The sequence below is a fragment of the Microchirus variegatus genome (assembly GCF_963457635.1).
Source record: "Microchirus variegatus genome assembly, chromosome: 5".
Taxonomy (NCBI): Eukaryota; Metazoa; Chordata; class Actinopteri; order Pleuronectiformes; family Soleidae; genus Microchirus; species Microchirus variegatus.
The window spans coordinates 33,283,867-33,306,641 of NC_139806.1; the positions used below are offsets into that span (position 1 = coordinate 33,283,867).

Sequence of the window (22,775 nt, forward strand, 5' to 3'; positions counted from 1 at the left end):
GTTATTTAACATGACTTTTTGAAACACTACGAAAATGAAACAAAAACTATTATACAGCGACTAGACAATGCAGGAGCACATAATATGTATAAAAAAGTGGATTTTAGGTTATATAAACCCATAAATACTACATATTGTCCCTTTATGGGGAAATTTGACTTATTGACCTAGTAGACTCCAATATTGATGACAAGGTGTCAACTTCTAATGTAAAACGAAAATGTTTTATCCTTCTTCTTCTTTTATCATCAGGCAATGTTCAGCCTAACCCCGGCCCCTTCAGAAAAATATATGTACTCCTAATGAATTCAGAGCCAGATCAGGCCTTGGCATCTTACATCTGAATGTCCGGAGCTTGCCTCCTAATATTGATACAGTTAGGATTTGGGTACAGACAACTGAAACTGATATTCTTGTGTTGCCTGAAACCTGGTTGGGTAAATCAGTCTCAGATCGGTGGAGGTGTAGCCATTTATATCAAAAGCAAACAGTTTGAATTTCTAGCATTAAAACTTTTAAAAGACAATTAATAAAAAAAAAAAAAAAAGTCTTCAAAGTTGTGGGCAAGTTCTGTAAATTAAATGCTGCAAATCCTCAAACAATCCATGTTAATTCAAAGGGAAAAATGATGAATGAAAAACACTCCATGACTTAGAAACAAATTTGAGCCTTTATTGGAATGTTGCAAGGCATTAAATACACAAATTCAATCGTTTTTGATAATTTGGTATTTAATAACAATAATAAAAAAAAGCCTAACAATACTGGTCCAACAGTATTTTTTTTTTTTTTTTCAATTTAATATCATCACCTCACGAAATCCAGTTTTTTTTTTTCTTTCACTGCATCACAGATGGAAACCTGACACTGTCTGAAGTGAATTCAGATGTATGAAGAATTAAAGGGCAGACAGAAATGACACATGGGGGGAAAGTTTAAAAAAATCTTGTCATATTGGAATCCATCATCTCTTTCTTTCTTTTTTTTTTTTTACCCGATTTCCTCCAAATTTTACATATAAAACACTTTTTTTGCATGAAATATAAACAAGCTCTTGTCGTGACACACAGACGTGTGCATTTGAAGCTGAAATAATTTGCAAAAAATTTAAAAACGGAAAATAATATGTTCTTGTGGGATCTTGGCCTGGACTAGTGATCTATAAAACATAAATAATATGTTCTGGTGTCAGGAAATTACTATAAATGTCACCGTCATCATCTTCGACCTCCACCTACACCATCTTTATATGCATAATCTTCATCCTCACTGCATGCTGCTCAACAGATCCAGAAATATTCCTTAAAGTTATTTTGGCTCACGAATCGTTTCCCCATCATTTTGAAATGAAAATACAAAGAAAGAAAGAAAAAGGAACATTCACAATACATTTTCCAGCCAGTCTGTGTTTGGTCTGATCTCTTTTTTTTTTTCTTTTTATATTCCAAGATCCTCCTTTTGCATCCTACACACATCCACAGCTGAACGGATAATCAAAAAGCACAGAAGCACCGCTCGCCTCCTTAGTCTGACCTTTACGCCAACCGAACCGATATTAAACACGCCTCAACGCACCGACCCATCCAACCCACCGCCCCTCCCACGCTTCTGTTCCACTGAGGAGGTTCTGCAGTTAAGACATGACTCCGAACACAGGGTTGTGGCGACAGATGCTCGGCCCGATCTCTTCGTAGTCCTTTTTGGTGTGGCAGACCTGGTAGAACTCAGGCTGTGGGGTAAAAAATGAAGGCATAAACTGTTATGAGACGTGGAAAACAGGAAACATTTAATAACACACAGACATGAAAAGAGAAAACGAAGAAATAAAAAAACTTGCGCAAGGGGTGGCGTTTATTTCTTTCAAATGAGCCGCACCTTTTTTGTAATTAAGAAGTAAATGTAAATGTAAAAATGCCTTATTTAGAATGTATGCCCTTATTCTGAAATTGTTGTGAACACTGCATGGTAACCCACATATACCGTCGTGGTTGCATCTACACTAGAGCACAAGTTCAATTCGGTGGAACTCAATGTTGCCCGTTTTCACCTTAGAGGGCGCTATGGAGCACCCGAGCAAGACACGGGTCGGGTGCTATGCCAATATCCCATTTTTCGCCAGACCTGGCCTCCTTGCCAAGTTTCAAGGGTCTTTATGCACGTTAACCACCTCAAAAACGGCCACAAATCCATGGATATAATAATAAAAATAAAAATAAAAGGATAACAATAGTTTCCTCACACAAATCTGTGCCAGGAGCCGTTTCGACCCCTGCCATTCGTGGCTCAGGCCCTAATTAAACACAATGTGTGCTGGCATGATGTTACGAACACAGGCCAGAAGGAGGAATATGTGTTAAGAGGGAAATAATATTTATAACAATAACAGACCCCTCATATTCTGAGCAGAAGGCACATAGGCAGGGTATGTGTTTTGTTTCCATGTTATTCTGTGAACCAAAAAAGAATACATGCTGGTAAAATATCAGTTGGAGTGTGCCTTAATCAGCACCAGAGAGAAAACCTTGGGGAGCAGCTTTACACTAAGAGAGGGGCTTAGGGCGCTTTCACAACACTAGTTGGATTATTTGATCCGCACCAGGCAATACAATTGTTATTATGTAACATATGACTCCAGTGTGGTCCGCTTTCACACCAGCAAAGGAACCAAAATTGGCCCGATTGACGTTTCATCAATGTGTTTATATCTTCCGGTAGAAAAGCTCCAATTTTGACTCACTATGGAGCAATAACACGTTCGCACATTGCTACTTGCGCTGATCTTCGTTTATTACATTCTCTGTATTGGCCATTTTATGCAAAATATCCAATTTGAGAATGAGTCGCGACTGCGTCTGGAGAACAATCTGCTGATGCGCTGGAGTCGGCGAAGACGTATAGCGCGTAATTTCAGGCAGAGGAGACGCGCTATTTTCATGAATGTGGTCGTGCTAACTATGAGACGTAGATTGCTCCAAAGACCTACAAGGTAGACTATGTCAATGGCATTTACTGCAGAATCTTATCAGACCTACAATCTATGGTTTGGACCCGAGTTTGCGTGCTCATCAGAGGGACCGCACCAGTCTGACATTTGGTGCGGAGTCAAGAGGACCGAGACCACCTCTTTTTGTCTCGGTCCGCTTGATTTGGTGCGGACCCGAGTGCGATTGATGCTTTCACACCAACGAAAACGAAACGAACTAGAGTTTTTGGTTCGAATGGATCGTTTGGTGCGCACCAACTGTTGTTGGTGTGAAAGCGCCCTTAGACTGAATACCTTTGGTTTGTGGACACAACAAGACATTTGAGTGGTGGTAGACCTATCAAATGGTGTTGATCAGGCCAGTTCTTGACTTTTTTTCTTTTTTTTTCTTATGCAAGTTTATAGATGTTTTTTTTCATCCAAAAGTTTATTTGACCAAGGTTGGATATCTGAAGAATTCATGCATTTAATATTTACATATAGATATATAGACAAGAAGCAAATTGGAGAGACTGTCACTCGATAAATGTTCCTTTTTGTTACCGGATTTTGTTTATTTGTTATTACTAAATAGCTATATTCTATATCAGATGAAAGAAAAAAGAAAACTGCCATCATATATACATCATTGGCTGCCCAGATATACAGTACTTGAAGCGACATAGTTGTCTAAGAAAGCCAATGGGAAAATGTGAATGCAGTAGCTGGTGTTTGACCAGAGAGGCAGCAGATATGCATGTATAATTTCAATACTTTACACTAAACTGAAGATTTGCACCTGGCTCAACAAATAATATTACTCGGTACCCATATACACTTGTTTTCACCTTTATAAAAAAAAAAAAAAGGTTCAGGGGTTTAGTTACACTTTAATTAAGACTTGAAATACTTACAGTTGATGCTAACATTGAGCCACCAAACCACACTGCATATCTCTGCATATGATGAGTAATGACCTGGACATCGATTGGTTTGGGCTGAAGCGGGAGAGAAAATGGGATCAGTTACAGTTACATTCTAAACAATGTAAGATGGTGTAGTAATGTCATTACATCAGACAGAATCGATAAGAGGAGGGTTTTAACACAATTACATATGGAATATCGATACTGGCCGTATCGTCACTATACATACTTTATTTACAGCTGAGAAAATCTACACAACAAACAATTCACAATTAAGTCTTTCAGTGAATAAGTACCCTAGAAAACCTTTCTTTTCGCTTCCTGATGTGAATCAGCCACATTGTGCCAAGCTTGAGGTGGATTTATAAACGCCTGTCTGCACAAACTCAGGCTGGATGACATTGAACGTCCCATCAACATGATAGGCACTGCCTTCACAACGACACCAACAGAGGAGGAGGCAGGACGAACTTTATACATTTAATCATATTCCTGCCTCTAAACTTAAACTCAACTAATCTACATTCAAAACATATCCTCATAAAGCATACACAAACTTTTAAAAGACATTTTTTCACATCACGCAGTAATAGTCTAATAGTTTTTTTTTGTTTTTTTTTGTTAATGAATGTGGACTCACCTTGAGTTTGCCTCCACTAAGCTCCTCACTCATTTTCAGTCGGGCATCGACTGTCCTCTTTAAGTCTCTCTGCATACGGCGACCAAAGTCCCTGAACATGGTCGAGCCTCCTGACAGAACGATGTTCTGTGGAAGAAGAGGTGACGGAAATTACAAAGCAGCACAGATCAAAACAACAGAGCTCCCAAATCGTGACACTGATGGTCTACTACTGCGACAAAATGCCATCCCTGATTACTAGAGATAACAATGTCCCATAATTGACAAAAAGCTATATAGGAGCCAAAATAACACTATCTGAATAGTATTTCATATTATTATGTTTTTGACCTTGTCTAAAGTGTGTTTAAATCCCAATTTATACTCCTGCGTAAAGTGCTCTGCGTAGGTTACGCAGAGACTCTGCGTCGTCTCCGACTGCACAAAATATTTTTTAAGTGTCCGTCACTCCATCAAGGGACAACGGAGACGGCAAGAGCTGCGATTGGTGCTCAGGACAGGCCGAGAAAGCGCTGCTCTGTGCCGGCTCACTGTGCGCACCCAGCGTCCACAGACGCGGAGCTGATCCCCGCCGATAATGTCGCTGCCAAACTATAAATACGTCATATCTTAATACGCAAACCACATGTTTAGACTCTAAATGGCCAATTTCTCGCCTCAAATTATCTTAAAACTGCGTTCCGTCACACAGAAAAGTGAGAAACGGCCACTGTTTCAACAACAACAGTCTTTCTCTCTCTTTCTCTCTCGGACGCCATTGCTCACTGTAGCCTGAAGCAGAACAACCTTGCGCAGCGACCCCTACTGATCGGGCGGGAAATTGCAGCGCATATCCGTCACCCTGACGCAGAAGTATGAAGGCTCGAGTCGTCTCCGTGGTGACGCAGTCGGATAACGCATACGCAGTCGGAGAAGTATAATGTGGCCTTAAGTCAAAAACCTCCCAAACAAAGCAAACGGTAACATTTGAAGACAAATATGTAGATTAACGAGAGGTTACCTTATAGAGAGGACGCCTGGTATCAATAGGACAGTTCTGAATGACCTCATCCACGACCTCGGAGATCGGCTGGGTGAAGTCAGGGTTGGCAAACTGGGAAGGTGAGAAAACAAAGTAGACGTATTTACCAAAGATACCAAAACACTATAGTGAACAAATCAAGGATATATCTGTACAATTTGCCGCATGCCTATACAGTTGTGTTCAAAATAATAGTGTGTGTTTAAAAACGTGAATAAAACACAAAATCCTTATAATAGTTTGTATTTCCATGCATTGGGAACACTGTGCATTATATTCTAAATCATGACATTAAGAAAAAATAATATTGGGCTGTACAAAAAAATAGCAGTGTCTGCATTTTTCTTTACAAACTCATATATTTACTATATGAATTGAAAAATGTTATTAGGAAATTAGGATTTAGCATTCCTGTGAATCAACTAAACTAATATTTAGATACAGTAACTGTGTAACAACTGTTTCTGAGAACTTCTTACACCTGTGAACAGGTATTCCAACCCATGCATTTCTTGGTTTTGCCTCAGAAACAGCATTTTTCCCATCACCCCACAAGTTTTCTATCGGATTCAGGTCTGGGGATTGGGCTGGCCACTCTCATAACTTTAATTGTGTTGGTCTGGAACCATGATGCTGCTCGCTTACTGGTGTGTTTGTGATCGTTGTCTTGTTGAAACACCCATTTCAATGGCATTTCCTCTTCAGCATAAGGCAACATGACCTCTTCAAGTATTTTGATATGAGCAAACTGATCCATGATCCCTGGTATGTGATAAATAGGCCGACACCATAGTAATAAATTATACCTTTTGCCCTCTCCAATCAACGTTTTAGTCAAAGTATGCTGTTCTTATAAACAATGTCTGCAACGACCCATTTTTTCAGTTTTTCAGAGAGAAATGCATGTACAACATGTGCTGGCTTCATCCTTAAACAAGGGCCACCTGATTGACACTTGTTTTTTCACAGAAAGAATTTCCTCACTAATTGAACTGCACACTGCTTTCTTGCTGAACTTGTTGGTTGCTTTACGTAAAAACATTTTCCCAGTCACTGCACATTAAAAATGAAGAGGCTCAGAGTGCCCTTTTTGTGTCCTGGTGAAGTTGCAAATGTCTGTCGAGCTGCACTTTATACTGTGACTCTGGCAGAGTTTGGTGTCGTCAGCAAGTAAACTCATAGTCTAGTCGTCTGGCATTTTCCACACAATCAGGAAGAGCTGCTTTAAATGTCTACTAAAAGTGTCAGTTTCACTCTATTGAGAACCAAATAACTCTCTGGAAAGCGCAGTTCCCAGACTGTTTTGTCTCATACATGATGGTCCATCGTTAAAGTCCTGGATGAGAGTTGAGCAAACAATGTGGTGTTTCATGCTTAAAGTCTGATCACTCTCAGATCCCTTGCTGGGTTGACCAACCTCTGGATGGAAGAAGATCTCGGGTCCCAGGAAGCGCTCATAGCCGACGTCAATGGTGAACTCCTTCTTGCTGATGGCATTGATGCCGGTGTACTGCTTGATCCACTTGGAGCCGTCCGTGTCATACTTGCTGAACTCTTTGACTAGATCTGGGCACACATAGCTGAATCGCTCCTGGTGGGGAAAGGACAAGTGCAAGCTGTTTATTGTGTTTCAGCAATTTCATAGTGGTGCTACTGACACCGTGTTAGTAATGATTAAAAAAAGTCACCATGGGATAAATCCTCATTATCATCCATCATCAAGTAATCAGCCACAGCAACCTACTAATGCATTTTTTTTATTATTATTTAGTGTTGGTTGTACATTGGTCGTATTGCTAGACTAAGAGTGTGTGCAGGAAACTTTGTAATAGCCTTAACATAATCCTGCATCATAGAGCTTAATTTTACTGTATTTTTATCCTATTTTATGTTGTATAGTTCTTCCAACTTTGTTTTATTTACATTTACAATCAGGTTTAGTATGAAAGCAACCTGTAAACTTGTCTTTTTTCCCTCATTGTGTAACAGTGTATTTTGTACATTGTAATGACGGCTGTCATTTGTTTTATTTGTAGGGAATGTGGTCCATACTCCAGACACACAACAGTGGAATTTGAATCATGTCTAGAAAATATGCAGGACACGCACTTGATGCTGAATCGTAATTATTGGACTTTATTTCTTGTTTGTGTGCCTCTTGGAAATGAAGAATTGTCCTTGACACGGAGAACAATGTCCTGGACAACAGGCTATTTAATAAACATAAGGCAAATGTGGGGAATTGACCAGAATATTGACCTTAAATCAATAGGAAGTGGTGGCTGACCGGGGATGCAAAAAGAGGTTTAGCCAAAGAACATGGCATTATTATTATTATCTACTTTTCTATTTAAAAAACTGAATTGAAAAGAATTCACAAATATTTTTGGTACAGTGCTGATTATCAGAAACAGCAGCTACACATCACTGGCAGACCAACAGTGACACCTGGTGTCTCATGGGGATAAACAATGAAATTCCAGCTCTCCATGTCATGAAAAATCAAAGATAATAAAGGAGCTGAATTGAAAGAGAATAAAACATCATTCCTGTCATAGTGAATGAAATGAGTCTCTGATTTACTCCCAAAATACCAACACGAGATGTGTTTTTCCATGTAATGTAAGATTAATATTGACAGTACTTTAATATTTTCATATTGTATAAACTGTATATTGACTTTACTGTGTTGACTGCCTAGCAGGAGGGCATAATACTTTCAAATTGGTATTTTTTATGATTGTAAATGTGATTTAAACTGCTATACAAGTTTTTTAGTTAAGCTTCATAAATTGACCATGTTACCACATAAAAAAAAATATTGGAATGCAAGAATGAGAACTTTAAAGCGGACCAAGAACGGAAGTTCCAATTAACGCTGTTTTTTTTAGTGTGTATCTGCGCCATTACCTCGTTTATGAAGCCCTGAAGGTTCAAAACAAACAGTTCAGCCACTGCTGATAACGCTGTGTTGTATTCTAATCTCGGGCTCAGCGAGATCTCTGAAAAAACCCGGTCCAGTTATGTAAACAGAATTTCCGGACACTAGTCTGAGCACATCCGGTTGCGTACATTGTACCGCAGAAGAATAACGTCCGTTGTGGAGGTGTTTCACGAGCGACAGTGTCTTCTGACTCTGGGTCTGACTCCGGGTCAAAGTCATAAAAGGGACTGCGGCGGGGAGTCGTGACGAAGCTACGTTTAAACATTGTTAAAACTATGTTTTGATAATGAGTAGCAGTGCATCCACCGTTCCAGAAGGGGGAGCTGCGCTTCTGAGAGTTGGTGTGCTGATATGTACTGGCCAATCACAACACAGTCTGTCTTCTGGGTACGAGAGTTTGTCTGGTTGGTGTGCTGATTACGTCACTACCAGTTATTGGCCAATCACAAGACGGTCTGTCGTCTAGGTGTGAGATTTCAGTCTGAAACAGCGTGACTGATGAGAGCTTCAGTGAGGAGAGATTTCTATCGGCTCATTTACAGCAACTAGGAGGTTTTTGACCATAAAAACAAGTTAATGTATGAAAGTAGACCTCCATAACTCACATATATGTGTGATAGGACCACTCTATGGGAGCTTTAACATTACTTTTTTGCATGCATGGCATCTTACAATTAAATTGCAGCATTTTCAGATTTGCAAATTGCATCGTTTCAAACTGCCATTTCAAATTTGACAATGTTTAATAAATGACAAGTATTAATCAGTTCTCTAAAACAAAACAAGATTGTTCAGCCACATTTTTGCTCTATCATAACTATTATAACGAAATAATTCATTTTGAGGTTTAGGAAACACCAATCAAACATTTTTCAACATTTTATGGACCAAACAACTAATGGATTAATTGTTAAAACAATCAACAGATTAATATAATATGAAGATGACACAAACACATCAGGATCACCAAATTCAGCTTGCGACACTGTGTCAGTGATATCTGCCATAAGAGTCTCCCACTGAAGACACATGGAATAACTTTAGTTACTCTTGTCACCATCAGTGGAAGAACAATAATTGCCTCTTCAATAAAAAAAAAAAAGCAGATGAGGGGAATTGCAGCTTGTAGGACCTACCTTTACTGCCTTGGCCGTCTCCAGTGACTGCTCAGGTGGGATGCCCACCTCCCTCTCCCTCAAGAGCTGCTGGGTAAAGTAGGTGATGTCCCGTCCCGCGATGGGAATGTGCTTTATACAGCTGCCAATGACATAACCTTCAGCCTGAGGGACACAAGTAAAAAGATGTTGTTATATGTATAATGTGCAACATACAAGTACAAGTATAGAAAAATTTAAAAAGAGAGACACCGAGGCTACAAATGTTTTTCCAGCTCTTCTCTTCATCTCTGTTGTGTTTTACTTGGCTTGTGTTTCATCCTTACTGACCGCCAGAGGTCATCCAGGATTCATAGAACCGTAGTTACATACGTAAATTTCATTTTAACGTGTTCAGCAGAGGCAATGCTGAGTCAGTCATACGACCTCTGAATGTATTCTGCAAGCACATTTCCTGAAACTGAGGAATTCCTTCCGACCACTGAAACACCGATTTTAAAACATCAACACTCAGCAAATAGGCGAGTGGAAACACTATTTTTTCTCTTTTTTTTTTCTTTTCCTTCATTCATAGGCACAAACTGTATAAAACCTCAACCTAACACTTCTTGGTTCTCAGCTCTTGAACACTAGTGCCCCTGATCTTCTTTAAAGCTGTAGTAAGCAGAATATCTAGAAAAGCAGTAGATTGTTGACTCATATCCTCAGGTTGTTAAAATAGTTTTCAGGCTGCAGCTCTAGTTTGCTTTGTACAAGCTCTTGTGCCATTTTTGAAGTTGGACATAATTTAAACAAGCAGCTAGTTATTTTACACATTTTTGTCTTCTGCCCTCGCAGACAGTGAGACTTTGACAAACTGCCACGAAATGTATAGAGACAGGATGCTGCTGTTGACTCTGACAATGAGCACATTCACACTGATGGACCTTTGGGGGAAAGTTTTCTATTAGTGCATTGAACACTGCAAAACAAAATAACAGTAGAGTCAAGTCAATAAACAAACAAACAATAAAGCATGTCAATATTAGTAAAGTGTTTCCGAGAGACGGACAGATTGCCTCGGGTCATTTGTCAGGCGTGAACCTAGCATGCTGCTCCTGCTCATCTGGTAGAAGGAGCTCAGTTAGAAACGTTGAGAGACAATGAGTAAATTAGAGAAAAGTTAACTCACCACAGGGATGACGTGGGTGACACCGTCTCCACTGTCAATGACCGTGCCTGTCAGTGTCCGCTCCCCCACCTGCCTGGATGTCCAGGAGGCTGCCAGAGCGAGCACGGCCTGCCACACACATACAATACGTATAAGGAAATGTCCTTCTGATTATATCTGTATACATGTATGCTCACATGTAAATAAGTGACAAACAATACTATACACCAGGGGTGTCCAAACTTGGGCCAAATTTGATAATGTGAAGATTTCTGGGGGCCAATAGTAGGCTTTAAGACCTTTTTTTAACAGCCAAATTTACACATAAAGGCCATGTTTTATAATAGCTTTATTGTCCTCGCACAATTATCATCTTAGATTTGGAGATGTAACCTAATCAAAGTCACGCAGGAGTGAACAAATGAAACTATTCTGCATTTCCTTCACGTCTGGAGTCAGATATCATAATAACATAATAAGGTAACAGGAAATGACATGCGATTGAGGCCGATTTTCAGCCCCAGTCTCTCCTGGGCCATAAATAATACAGTATAGAACTGATGCTGAGGGCCGCACAAAAAAAATCTGACCGAGGGCCGTGATTTGCCCCCGGGCCGGACTTTGGACATGCCTGCTTTACACCATGTACGTGGGAACATGTGTGGTAGGGATGCAACAATATTCGTTACTTTACCGAACCGTTGGGTAAACCCTGTTCGGTTCAATACGCAACGGCAAACAACAGTATTTCAGTACTTTTCTGGCCCGTCAATATGTATTAAAATACACTATATTGTGTAATTAGATCCACTCAGGATCTGCTCAGGTTGCTTCAGGGCCAATCAGCGCTACGCATGCAAATGTTGAGTGCTGCTGCGGCGTGTCGAGACTCGTTTGAAACGTCTTAAGTCCGCTGAGTGAGATCGTTTAGGATTCAGCCTGGACTACGATGAGAATGAGAAAATGAATGTCAACAAACAAACCACGGTGTGCAAGCATCTGTTATGCAGCGCAGTGAAGTTGGACATTCGACATACTCCTTTACGTCGTCATCATCTTCCTCCCTACCCAGCTTCCACAACACAATCAGTGACAGTAATGAATCATTACATGCAGTAACTAAGTAGCTATCTGCTTATTCTGTGTGCGTAATGCATGTGTAACTGGATGATGACGTGTGACACTGACAAATTCATAGATTGTTGGAATGATCTGTAAATTGATAAGTCATGTCTAAACAAACATGCTACATCAGAAAAACAACACCCACAGGATCAACCATCAATGCACAGCCCGTTTTTTAACCCATTGACACCAGGAAAGCATCTACCAACAACGCCGGGAGCATGGCTGCGTAATTCTACCATTGACGCCGGGAAAGCGGATACGTCAATATTCAGGGGATATAAGGGTTCCTTGTGACATTGTTTTTGAAATTTCTTCGAGCAAACATGGAGAACTTTGACAGCAAAGAGATTTCTGAAGGCAGTGATTTTGAGGAGTTTCTCAGCTTCTATGACATCATTGCTGATTACTTTGAACGCGCTGAACCAAACGACCGGTATTTATGGTTCAGACATAATGATGTTTGAAGATGACGAGGTCGGCGATAACGACGATGAGTTTGAAGTTTTTCAAAGTGACGGAAGACGGAGAATTACCACCGTAATCGACGGAGTGTTTTCAACCGCCCACCAGGGGTGACAGTGGATTTATCTGCAGATGCTGTTGTTTTCATCAATTAAAAGTAATTTCAGCTCGTGTGACAATACAAAAAAGGTACATGTAGGCATCACATGTGGACTTGTAAATCTTACCTGCACAGCGATGTACAGCCCTGGTACGTTGAAAGACTCGAACATAATCTCAGCTGTGTACTCTCGGTTTTCTGGTGTGTTGAGAGGAGGCTCCGTCTGCAAGGACAACACATGCACAAGGTGTAAATTTATTATATCACATAATACTCCGACTTAAAATTAGAGATGTAATTAGAGCTGCATCTGTAAACTATACTACAACAAGTTCTCTAATTGTTCAGCTTCTTAAATGTTAATATTTTCTGGTTTCTTCGCTTCATATTAAACAATAAAGCATTAAAACGGAATCATTTTTGTTTGTGGAGAAAACTAGAGATATGAGAACATCAATTGGAGGTTGTTTGCAGCATTTTTCAACATTTTCTGACATATTATAGACCAAACAGTTACTGGAATATTTGATTGATTAATTGATTATTAAAAAAAATGTGTTAGTTGCAGACTAACTCTGTGCAAACTACAGAGCAACACAGACCTGTTAACAACAACCTGAATCTGGAAACCTTTTTTTGCATTGTGCTGCTCAAAAACAGACAGAGTCCAGTCCATCCTATAATGGTACATGAATGCCTAGGTGTTCTCTGGCCTTCCAGTATTAACCTTAAGATGTGACACTTATTGTAGCTTTAATTAATCATTACTATTAAATAATAAAAAAACAACACAAGACAAATTTAGAAGTATTATTTGTGGCTGAACCTTTTGTTTACTCGACCTGGATTGAACACATTCTTACCAGGAGGAAGTAGTGGTCCTCAGGCTCAGCTCTCAAGTACTTGAAGATGACCTGCTCCATGAAGCGCTCCATGAGATCCCAGTCCTCCACGATCCCATGACGGATTGGCCACTGTTGACACATGGGTTCACGTATTTAGAGCAGTGTATGTGACCTGAATGCAAAATACCAGAACAGTGACATACGCCCTTCTCTATTTGTCCATCCATGCGACTTTAATAGCATATTGTTTCCTTTATTCACCGACACGTCTACAACTGACCCGTGGAAACAGTGAGTGCGCTGCAGTTTAAGACTGTCATAATGAAGTGTGAAGTACTGCCGAGTAATAGCATCATGCATTTCTTATGCGACGTGCAGCTGGCTTCATCCACAGCACCATAATAGAACTTTCCTTTAGTCTCTTGTTCATTTCTTCAGTGTTTCACGGTGAACATTTTCTCTTCAAACAAATACAGATGTCACCGGACGACTGCATTCCACTTGTGTGTAAGTTTAAGGTTTCCACAGTGTGTCTGGACTAAATTCTCATAAACAGTATGTCTATGCGTTGTGAAAGTTGAGCTGTACAGGATTGATCATGAATAAATGTATGCATAGCTTTTGCAAAACTTAATCTGCAAGAGAAAACAGTTAAATGTGTAGAAATGATTTATGTGTGGCCTTGTGTGAGTCTTTGAATTTGATTTTATCATATTCTCGTCATTGAAAACAGACTTTTCTGCTTAGAACTACATGGATTCAGGACACAGCTCTACACCGGTGCTCCATATAAATGGGACATTTATGTAGAGCAAAGCTATTGTCAGGGATATTAACTCCTGTGCCTTTTCTGCTGCGAGGCTTCTGTCTGCACCAAAGTAGAGAATGAACCAACTACAGTAAGTATATGCTTCAGAATCACAACACAACATTCAGTTATAATAATCAGCACAGTAAAATGAACTATCCTATATAGAATACATTATCTTCAACTTAACTTGTCATTTAACACCATAATGTTGCACACACTGAAAGACCAATTCACTGACACTGTTAACATGCAGTTAACATTGGCACCTCTTTCACGACCTCTCTTTTAAAAGTGACCGTGTTGGAGAAATACAGGCTGTGGTTATTAATGAAAATCACATTGCATGTCATGCTGTGTGCCTTTTTGGCTGTGCAACAGGGGCATGGGGTCACGGACCTTAGTGGAATATGAGGGCTTGTCTACTGCTTCATCTCCAATGTAGAAATCCAAGTCATCCACCCCCTTCATCATTCTCCGCTGGGCCTGGTCTCCGACTTTGGCTGACTCTTTGATGGCGATACCTGACGAGTAAGAGAGAACTCAATATATGGGGAAAGAGTTGTGTACTGAAAAGTCCATGTTATTAACTTGATGTCAAAATTACTTCATCACATAATTATAAATTTTTCATCATTTCAAGTTAACAGCAGCCAGATTTAGGCCAAAATGGAAATTGTGAATTTAATCTATGGTTTAAAGGAAAATATTGAATTGCTTTTTTTTTTACCTGCAGTGTGGTTGACTGCATGCTTTGTGATGTAAAACAGATTTGCTATGCACAGAAAGAGTCTGTTATACTTGCCCTGTTATTTATTTAGGTATACTTTATTATTTATGTATATATTATTATACTTTTTTTTTACTGCACTGTGAGGTAACCAAATTGGATAGGGGGTGGGGGTAGACAGACAAGGGGAAGGGAAGACTCGTTTTGACAGATATTGCAAATGTGATTTGATTTGCAAAAATGATTTAATATTGAGCAACACAATGCCATTGCAAAGATGACAACTGGGGGTTAAGTTTTTTAAATTTGCATAAAATAATCAAAAATAAAAGAATTTGACTGAAGCCTTTGCAATTTACTAAACTGCATTATTATGTTCACACAAATTGGGATTTGAAAATGATTAACCGCCGCAAATTAAATCTCCAATTTCCACTCCTGTATGACGTATTGTGGCCATTGTGATTGTCACTGGCCTGCTTGGCTGGTGTTAACACAATTTAATGCACAGTGAAAAATACTCACATGATGGAATGATGAACTGTGGCTCTGTGTTCCCTGCATAACCCAGTTTGGTATAACTGCAACAAGAGAAAATTATTAAATCTCTTTATCGGCGAAGCAAATTGCATGAGCTGGTTGAACAACATCTACATTCGTATGTGTTGAATTTTACTTAAGCAAATAATATTTTCGGCTTCTTTCTCGTATTGTTGTAATCAATGCCATCACTGTCCTGTGGGAGGGGGCTGGTTGGATGCCAAAAGCAGCGGCGGCTACGGAGTTTGCTAATGGGAGGCCATTAAAAGAGCCATTCATGGCAAACTCTGAACTGAGGACTATTCATATTTCTCTTAAAAAAGATAAAAGATAATTTATGTATACACTGACCAATCACCCTTCATATCAACTAGATGTGACCTAGTGGAAAAACTTTATAATCCTCCAAAAAAAGTAATTTTGACTGCAACATTTCCGACATCCGTTCAAACCAAAGCCAGCTCACACAGTGGCAGCATACCTTAAACCTTAGCAGCATCAAAGACTTTTGAGTTTGCAGCCACGTACATTAGCTCCGTTTGATTGTTTTGTGGGGCACATGCTGACCAGATGTAGTCGCAGACGAGACTATTGCATTTCCTGCACTCAGGGCCCAGGGGACTGATAGAAGAGACCACTGACAACTGCCTGCAAAGCTCTGTGGACACAACAGGCAACGTCCTGGTAATAACAGTGGCTCCTTTGAATTCAACTTCATAAAACACAAAAAGAAGCCGGACAAGGCCACATCAGCAGTCTTAAGAGAAAAGAACCGGTTGTTGTGATCGACAACTGCCCTATGTAACAGTGATTTCTTCGTCTGCAGTACAACTTTATAACTTTAAAAAAAGGGACCAGTTTTCACAAAACAGCATTATGGTGCTCTCAAGACACCGGTTCCATGTGGATTAAAAAGCCTTAAGAACTTATTTTTCTCTAACAAATGAGAGCCCTGCAGAGTTTTACAGAATAGATCTAAAAATAAACTATATGTGTACTATAAATGACTAAATGTGGGGCCTGAAGAGAAAAAGAAAATTGCTTCGCAGCTGGAAAGATTCAAGGCTTTGGTCTAATCTTTAAGGTTGAGTAGAGTCACCTCCATTAAAGCTAGGATGAATCATTTCTTGTTGAAACGCACATTACATCCCTGAGCCATCAATCAATAAAGTTGTCTCAAAACAAGGAAAAAACCCTTTAAAATTCTGTTATGAAAATTAGGATTTCATTTAGACGACATGGAATGATAAGCTGGCCTTCTTTTGTGTCGCGAACTATACTCTCACAGCTTGTGAGAACAGGACATGCTGTTGAAGGGTTGCTCAAAACACTGAGGTAAACTTGGGCAGAAGATACCTGGCTGAAGAAGAGGGAGTTTACAGCGGAGAAAGCTACGTTATTCTTGATCGTATCGGACACAAAAAGTGGTATCATTCCATCCCTATTTATTGTTTTGTTATCACGGACCATGTATTGCACCATTTCTTTCAATTGGTGAGTTATTAAGCTTTAAATTTACACGGAATTGTAATACTATTCACACTTGTCTCTGTGGCATTTCAAAGAGTGAAGTGTGGTCAAGGGTGTTACGCAATTCATTTTTATAGTAGGACGCCCACCCTGTGGACAGTTGAATAGTTATCTTTTATCATTTCGCTAAATATTTGGATTTTGTGATCCTGGACTTGATTTTTAATTTGATCAATTTACATATTCTAGTCAGTGTCATTTCCACCAGCAGCGGTAAGATGCTTTTAGTGTGGAAGCAAACACATCGGGGAGAAAATAGAAAGTCCTATCACCTCCAAACTACAACAGACCCACACATTCACAAAAGTGCAGTGAGGTACGACAGAACAAGTTGGCCTTGACAGAAAAGAAACAACAAAATATATTTAGTACACATAAAAAAACTAAACTGAAGTTTCATATATGATTTAATTTATAATCAAATGACTGGATGTCAGAGTTATTCATGTGAATAGGAGAAAATGGGAAAACTGAAAATATACAAAATTTTATTCACCCTTTATAGAGCTGTTGATCCACCCTTCATGCTTAATTTTTCCACTGCCAAAAGGCCACAGACAACAGAATTACTGACTATGGTGAACATAATGTATTGGTGTACCTTGCATCAGCTTTAGAAGTAAACAGTTCCTTAGGTAATAGAGGCCAAAGCAGCTAAATGCAGAGTGAACTTGGAGAATTAGGGATTTAATGAGTGATCAACCAGTGACTACCACACTACTGGCTTATCACAAATCTTCTGTAACTTTCTGATTTATCAATGTATTTTTAGTTTTATCACTACAGTCCAGTTATAAAGTATGAATGGAGCTGGGTAAAAAAACAGCAAAGGCTGACATCAGTGGGAGCAGCAATACTCTGAACACCTTCATACCACAGAGAAGTTTCAGCTTGTCTCCCTCGACCTGCCCCAACAAGCATAAAACACACACTTCGTGGCTGACAGTGGACATCATCGCATAGGAAGGCAGGAGATTAGCACAAAAGTGGTCGAAAGCATTTTGACACGTGATATTTGAAGCTTTCTGGAATCCTTGATTTGTGTAACTGAGTGAGGAAACTCATTGGTAAATGCTATCTAATAATGTGGCCTACGTCTAACTAGCCCTCAATAATAACTGCATATCTGCTTTGAAATTGCAGGTATGCCGAAGACAGATATATAATGGCCCCACCCATTTACAGCACTAGGCTGGAAGGCCTGAGATATGTTTCTGCAGAGAAAGTCTTAATTTGGCAATTTTACAAGTAAGACATCTATATCCAAATTCCCACTGTTGTTCTTTCAATGTTTGTCTCTTCAAAAAGTTATACCCCTTCTATATAGGTTTCCTTTTAATGCATGACCGTTTTCATCCAGAACAAACTCAATGTTAAACTAAAACAGAGCGAGCTGCATTTCCAAACTTCTGCAATTTTAGGGGCTTGAAATCTCGAGAGTCATGCAAAAGGGAAGGCATAAATGTAACAGTTGTGGATGTAGCCTAGCACTAGCATCCACCAGCCAGGCTACTCAATTGTTTGATGTGTAAAAGGAAGTGATGTGGTCATCTTTTGGACATCATGAGTATGACTCAGACAGCTGCCGAACTCCCTCAACACATCACATCATCCGATAGCTGGTACTCTCTGGCAAAACTGCAGAGCTAAAGAAAGTTAAAATTATTTTTTAAAAGATTCAGTGGTAAACTAATGGGCTATCAGCACTCTTAAGCCTTTTTCTCACTAATAATTAGCTGGAACCTCCCACAAAGGCGTTGTTCTGCACTGTGGTGTGTTTTGTAAATACAGTGGTATGCAAAGGTTTGGGCACCCCTGTAAATGTTCATGATTTTATAAATCAATGGTTGTTTGAATAAGAAATTTCAGTTAAATATATCATATAGGATAGAAGCCAGGGTTTCCCCCCAGAAAACCTGCTAAACCCGGTGGTGCAGCCTCTCGGGCAGCAAGGGGGGGGGACAAGTAAAGCCTGGCAGGCTTATAATACAGTGGGGGAAATCCTGCAAGCACAGTGATATTTGAGAAGTGAAATAAAGGTATATGACTTATAGAAAGTGTGTAAAGATTATTTAAACAAAATTAGGGATGTGCATAAGTTTAGGCACCACAATAGAAATATTTTGTGCATCCTCCTTTTGCAGAAATAACAGCCTCTAAACTCTTCCTATAGCTTCCAATTAGAGTCTGGATTCTGGCGGAAGGTATTTTGGACCATTCTTCTTTACAAAACATCTCCAGTTCAGTCAAGGTTTGCTGGTTTCTGAGCATGGACAGTCAATTTCAATAATATTAAAATGGATGACGATAGAATACTGATTTCACACATTTTTACTTTGTTATATATTTAACTACTGAAAATGGGGTGTTGCTTTATGACCAGGTGATAGTGGATGTGTAATATGTGTTAAGGCTTGGTAGACATAGAAGCCCTCTACTTGACGAGTTGAAAACAAGCACAGAATAACCCAATTCTCAGCTGCGTTTACCCCCGACTGACTGTCCTGTTGTCCCAGTAAAGCTCTGAAGCTGTAAAACAGTGAACAGCCTTGGGGTGAGAGGTGGTGGTGGTGGTGGTGGGTGGGGGGAATATGCAGGGTATGCAATGTTAAGAGTGACGATTTCAAGTCTCAACATGGAAGCAATGCTAACCACCTAGAAGCCCCCAGTAAGTAGTAAACGAGGAAACCAAACATCATCCGAGGACTGTTATTTGAGCAAATCTACATCGTCCACACAGTTAAAATGAAATGTCTTCAGCTGATAATAAAAACAAGAACTACAGGTGAAACACTATTTCAAGTGCCTCATATTACTACCAACAACCCTTAATTGTAAGATAAAAAGGTGACACATCAGGAAAGGGGGTTTGTATACACAGATCTACAGGAAGAGCAGATAAAACGTTAGTTGTGTTATGATTTGATTGTCCATCATGTATTGGGTGAGCGAAAATGAGACGGAGAAACTACTACAGGGAAAGAACCAGTAGCTCGGTGTGGAGGAGAAATTAGAGAAGTTAATCAAAAAAACATGCTCGGATGCCGAGAAACCACCATATATGGACTAAAAAGCGTGAATGAGGAAGTGGAGGTTGTGTAGGAAGTAGCACTGCGCCTGCTCGGATCCACACGGATGGGGCAAAGATGTAATGAATTGAACGAGGTACTAAGACAACACGAATACCTTTTTATACATATCAGCGTGGACAGTGCGGTACATCTATACAGAATGTTACGGTGCATTAGCTCCACCGCTCTGAAATGAGTGAGGGAATCGCTTCTCGGCCAAGTGTCACTGCTGGTGCGGTTACATTGAAAAATACACCAGAGCGTAAGATAAACCGTAGCTAATAATGCAAATGGCTAACGTGCAGGACGACGAGAATTGGGGTGGAAAAGCGGCGACTGTGCACTTCAGAGTTATGCGACTAGCTTCATCAAATACAACGAGCGTATGCTAATAATAACACATCACAGTTAGCTTTTCATTATTAGCACATTATCTTACTGTGTAGTTATACGATAAATACACAGAGCCAAACACGCCCATTTGCTGCTGGTGCTACTGCTGTTGACACTCTCACTGACAGTCCCTATATACCATATACCCAGCCTCTCCATGACACACCGAGCCCTCTGGGTCTGTGTGGCGGTCCGGTACGAGCAACCTACCCTGTGCCGCAGTCGACAACACACGCCGGTAACCGTCCTGCCATCTCTCCGCGGGTCTCTGCCGATTAGAAGCGGTTCAATTGGATGGAAAGCAGGCTGTGTCGGCGAGAGGATCTGACAAGCCGTCCACAGGCGGAACCATGAGCCCGCACAGTGCCGTTTCCACTTCCGCACTCAGCTCCTTGCAGGCAGGCAGGGAGAGGCAAGATGGCGGAGGCCGGGCAGAGCGACACACTCATACAGGCTGCGCAGCTGTCAATCACCGAGGGGGGGCAGTATTGGTTCACTCAACCAAGATTGAAAAAGCCTTAATGTTAGTACACGACCACATCGAAATATTTCGTGCCCACGTTTAACTTATTTCGTGGCCACGAAGTAGGTCTAATGTACGGAAGCGTATTGCATTCACTTGAAAAAAAAAAGAAAATCCAGTTTTTCTCAGTAATTAATTTTCGGTTTGATTTTTTGAATAATCTTTTTTCTGTTTTTCTGAGTAATATTTTTTTCCCCTGTTTTTCTGAGTAATACTTTTTTCCCCTGTTTTTCTGTCTAATTATTTTCCTGTTTTTCGGAGTAATTTTTTTTCTGTTTTTCGGAGTAATTTTTTTCTGTTTTTCAGAGTAATTTTTTTTCTGTTTTTCTGAGTAATTTTTTTTTCTGTTTTTCGTGCAAATTTTTTTCCCCTGTTTTACGGAGTCATTTTTTTCTGAGTTTAGAGAGCATTTGAAATAATAAACACATTCACTCCTTTATTGAGAGTTCGATTTATAACAACATGGATGGCTTGTTTAGTTTAATCAAGTTTTACTTTGATCTGGGTTTAAGACACTGGGAGATAGTCCTGTCTTTAAGTCACATAGATGGTATTATCATTACTTTGTCGACTTTACGCAGGCACCTGAGGACTTTGCGGTTGTTCAGAAGGAAAGCCCATTCAGATCTGCTAGACATAGCAATCTTTCTCTTAGCCTGTGTGTAACTAATTACACCTCTTACCTTAATTGACCCGCTACGGTAGATCATTTATGAGGCATGTATGTGCGGGAAGGAGTCACCATATGTGTATGCATAGATGTATATCCATGGGTGTATGGGAGTCACTTGCAGGTTGGAGGTTCTCGCGAGAGTTCTCGATAATTCAGAAAAAAAATTACTCTGAAAAACAGGGAAAAAAGATTTGCACGAAAAACAGAAAAAAAAATTACTCAGAAAAACAGAAAAAAAATTACTCAGATAAACAGAAAAAAAATGACTCAGAAAAACAGAAAAAAAAATTACTCAGAAAAACAGAAAAAAATTAGACAGAAAAACAGGGAAAAAAAATATTAGTCAGAAAAACAGAAAAAAAAAATATTCAAAAAATCAAACCGAAAATTAATTAGTGAGTAAAACAGGTTTTGTTTTTTTTTCAAGTGAATGCAATACGCTTCCGTACTAATGTGCGCACAAACTAATAATAATAATAATAACATAATTTACACACACATAAATTAACACATGGAACAGAAATAGAAGTAATTTAATCGTTCAGGTTTCAGCTGCAGTGCATAACTTTTGACGGTTTTTGATGTTGTTGATTGTTTTGTTGGTCTGCGTGAAGGGAAACTATGTAATATTATTTGTATGCTGCATACTTCATCCTTCTGTCAAGCAAAACTATCAGACCTGACTGAGCAGCACTTTGGTGGGCGGGGACAAAACTTATTTATCCCATCAAACTGCTGAACTACTGCGTATTTGAGCCACCAATTTTACTTCTTAATTGTTTCATATGTCTTTCTTTTTTCAGTCATATTCCAATCTGTCTGCAGTCGTCTCACTTTACGAGCACAATATTGCTGTTGCCTCTTTCTGTCGTGGGGCCCCTTAGAACAGGAGACCAACAAACTCAATGAAAATGAACTACCAGGGGTGATCAGAAAAAACAGATTTAACTTTATTGAAGGCTCACCAAATAAACTGGCAAACGGAAGTTTGTGTTGCTATGTAAACCAACCACTCTGCACACCAGTCCACAGAGAAAATGTGCTATTTTATTTTATCATATGCAGAAGTTATTGATCAACTTTGTCTTATTTTGGTACAGTTGTGAATAATTTATTTAGATGTATCATAGTGAAACCAACTTAACAAACAATCGCAGTGAGAGCTTAAGAAAAAGTATACATTTTCTCAGTGGACTTTGGTGCAGGAGAGCGAG

General features: G+C 39.6%; 1 protein-coding gene across 1 annotated transcript; it reads right to left on the reverse strand.

The window, feature by feature from the left end:
* Positions 1-671: 671 nt before the first annotated feature.
* LOC310928093 (actin-related protein 3) lies at positions 672-20,705 on the reverse strand. Its single transcript, XM_083890567.1, has 12 exons — positions 20,576-20,705; positions 15,357-15,412; positions 14,501-14,625; positions 13,312-13,422; positions 12,576-12,671; positions 10,780-10,887; positions 9,630-9,773; positions 6,967-7,140; positions 5,529-5,621; positions 4,529-4,654; positions 3,877-3,960; positions 672-1,729 (listed from the first exon to the last, which is right to left on the reverse strand). Exons 1-12 carry the CDS (start codon positions 20,617-20,619, stop codon positions 1,634-1,636), a joined length of 1,257 nt encoding a protein of 418 aa, XP_083746693.1. The 5' UTR covers positions 20,620-20,705; the 3' UTR covers positions 672-1,633.
* Between the last annotated feature and the right edge of the window lie 2,070 nt (positions 20,706-22,775).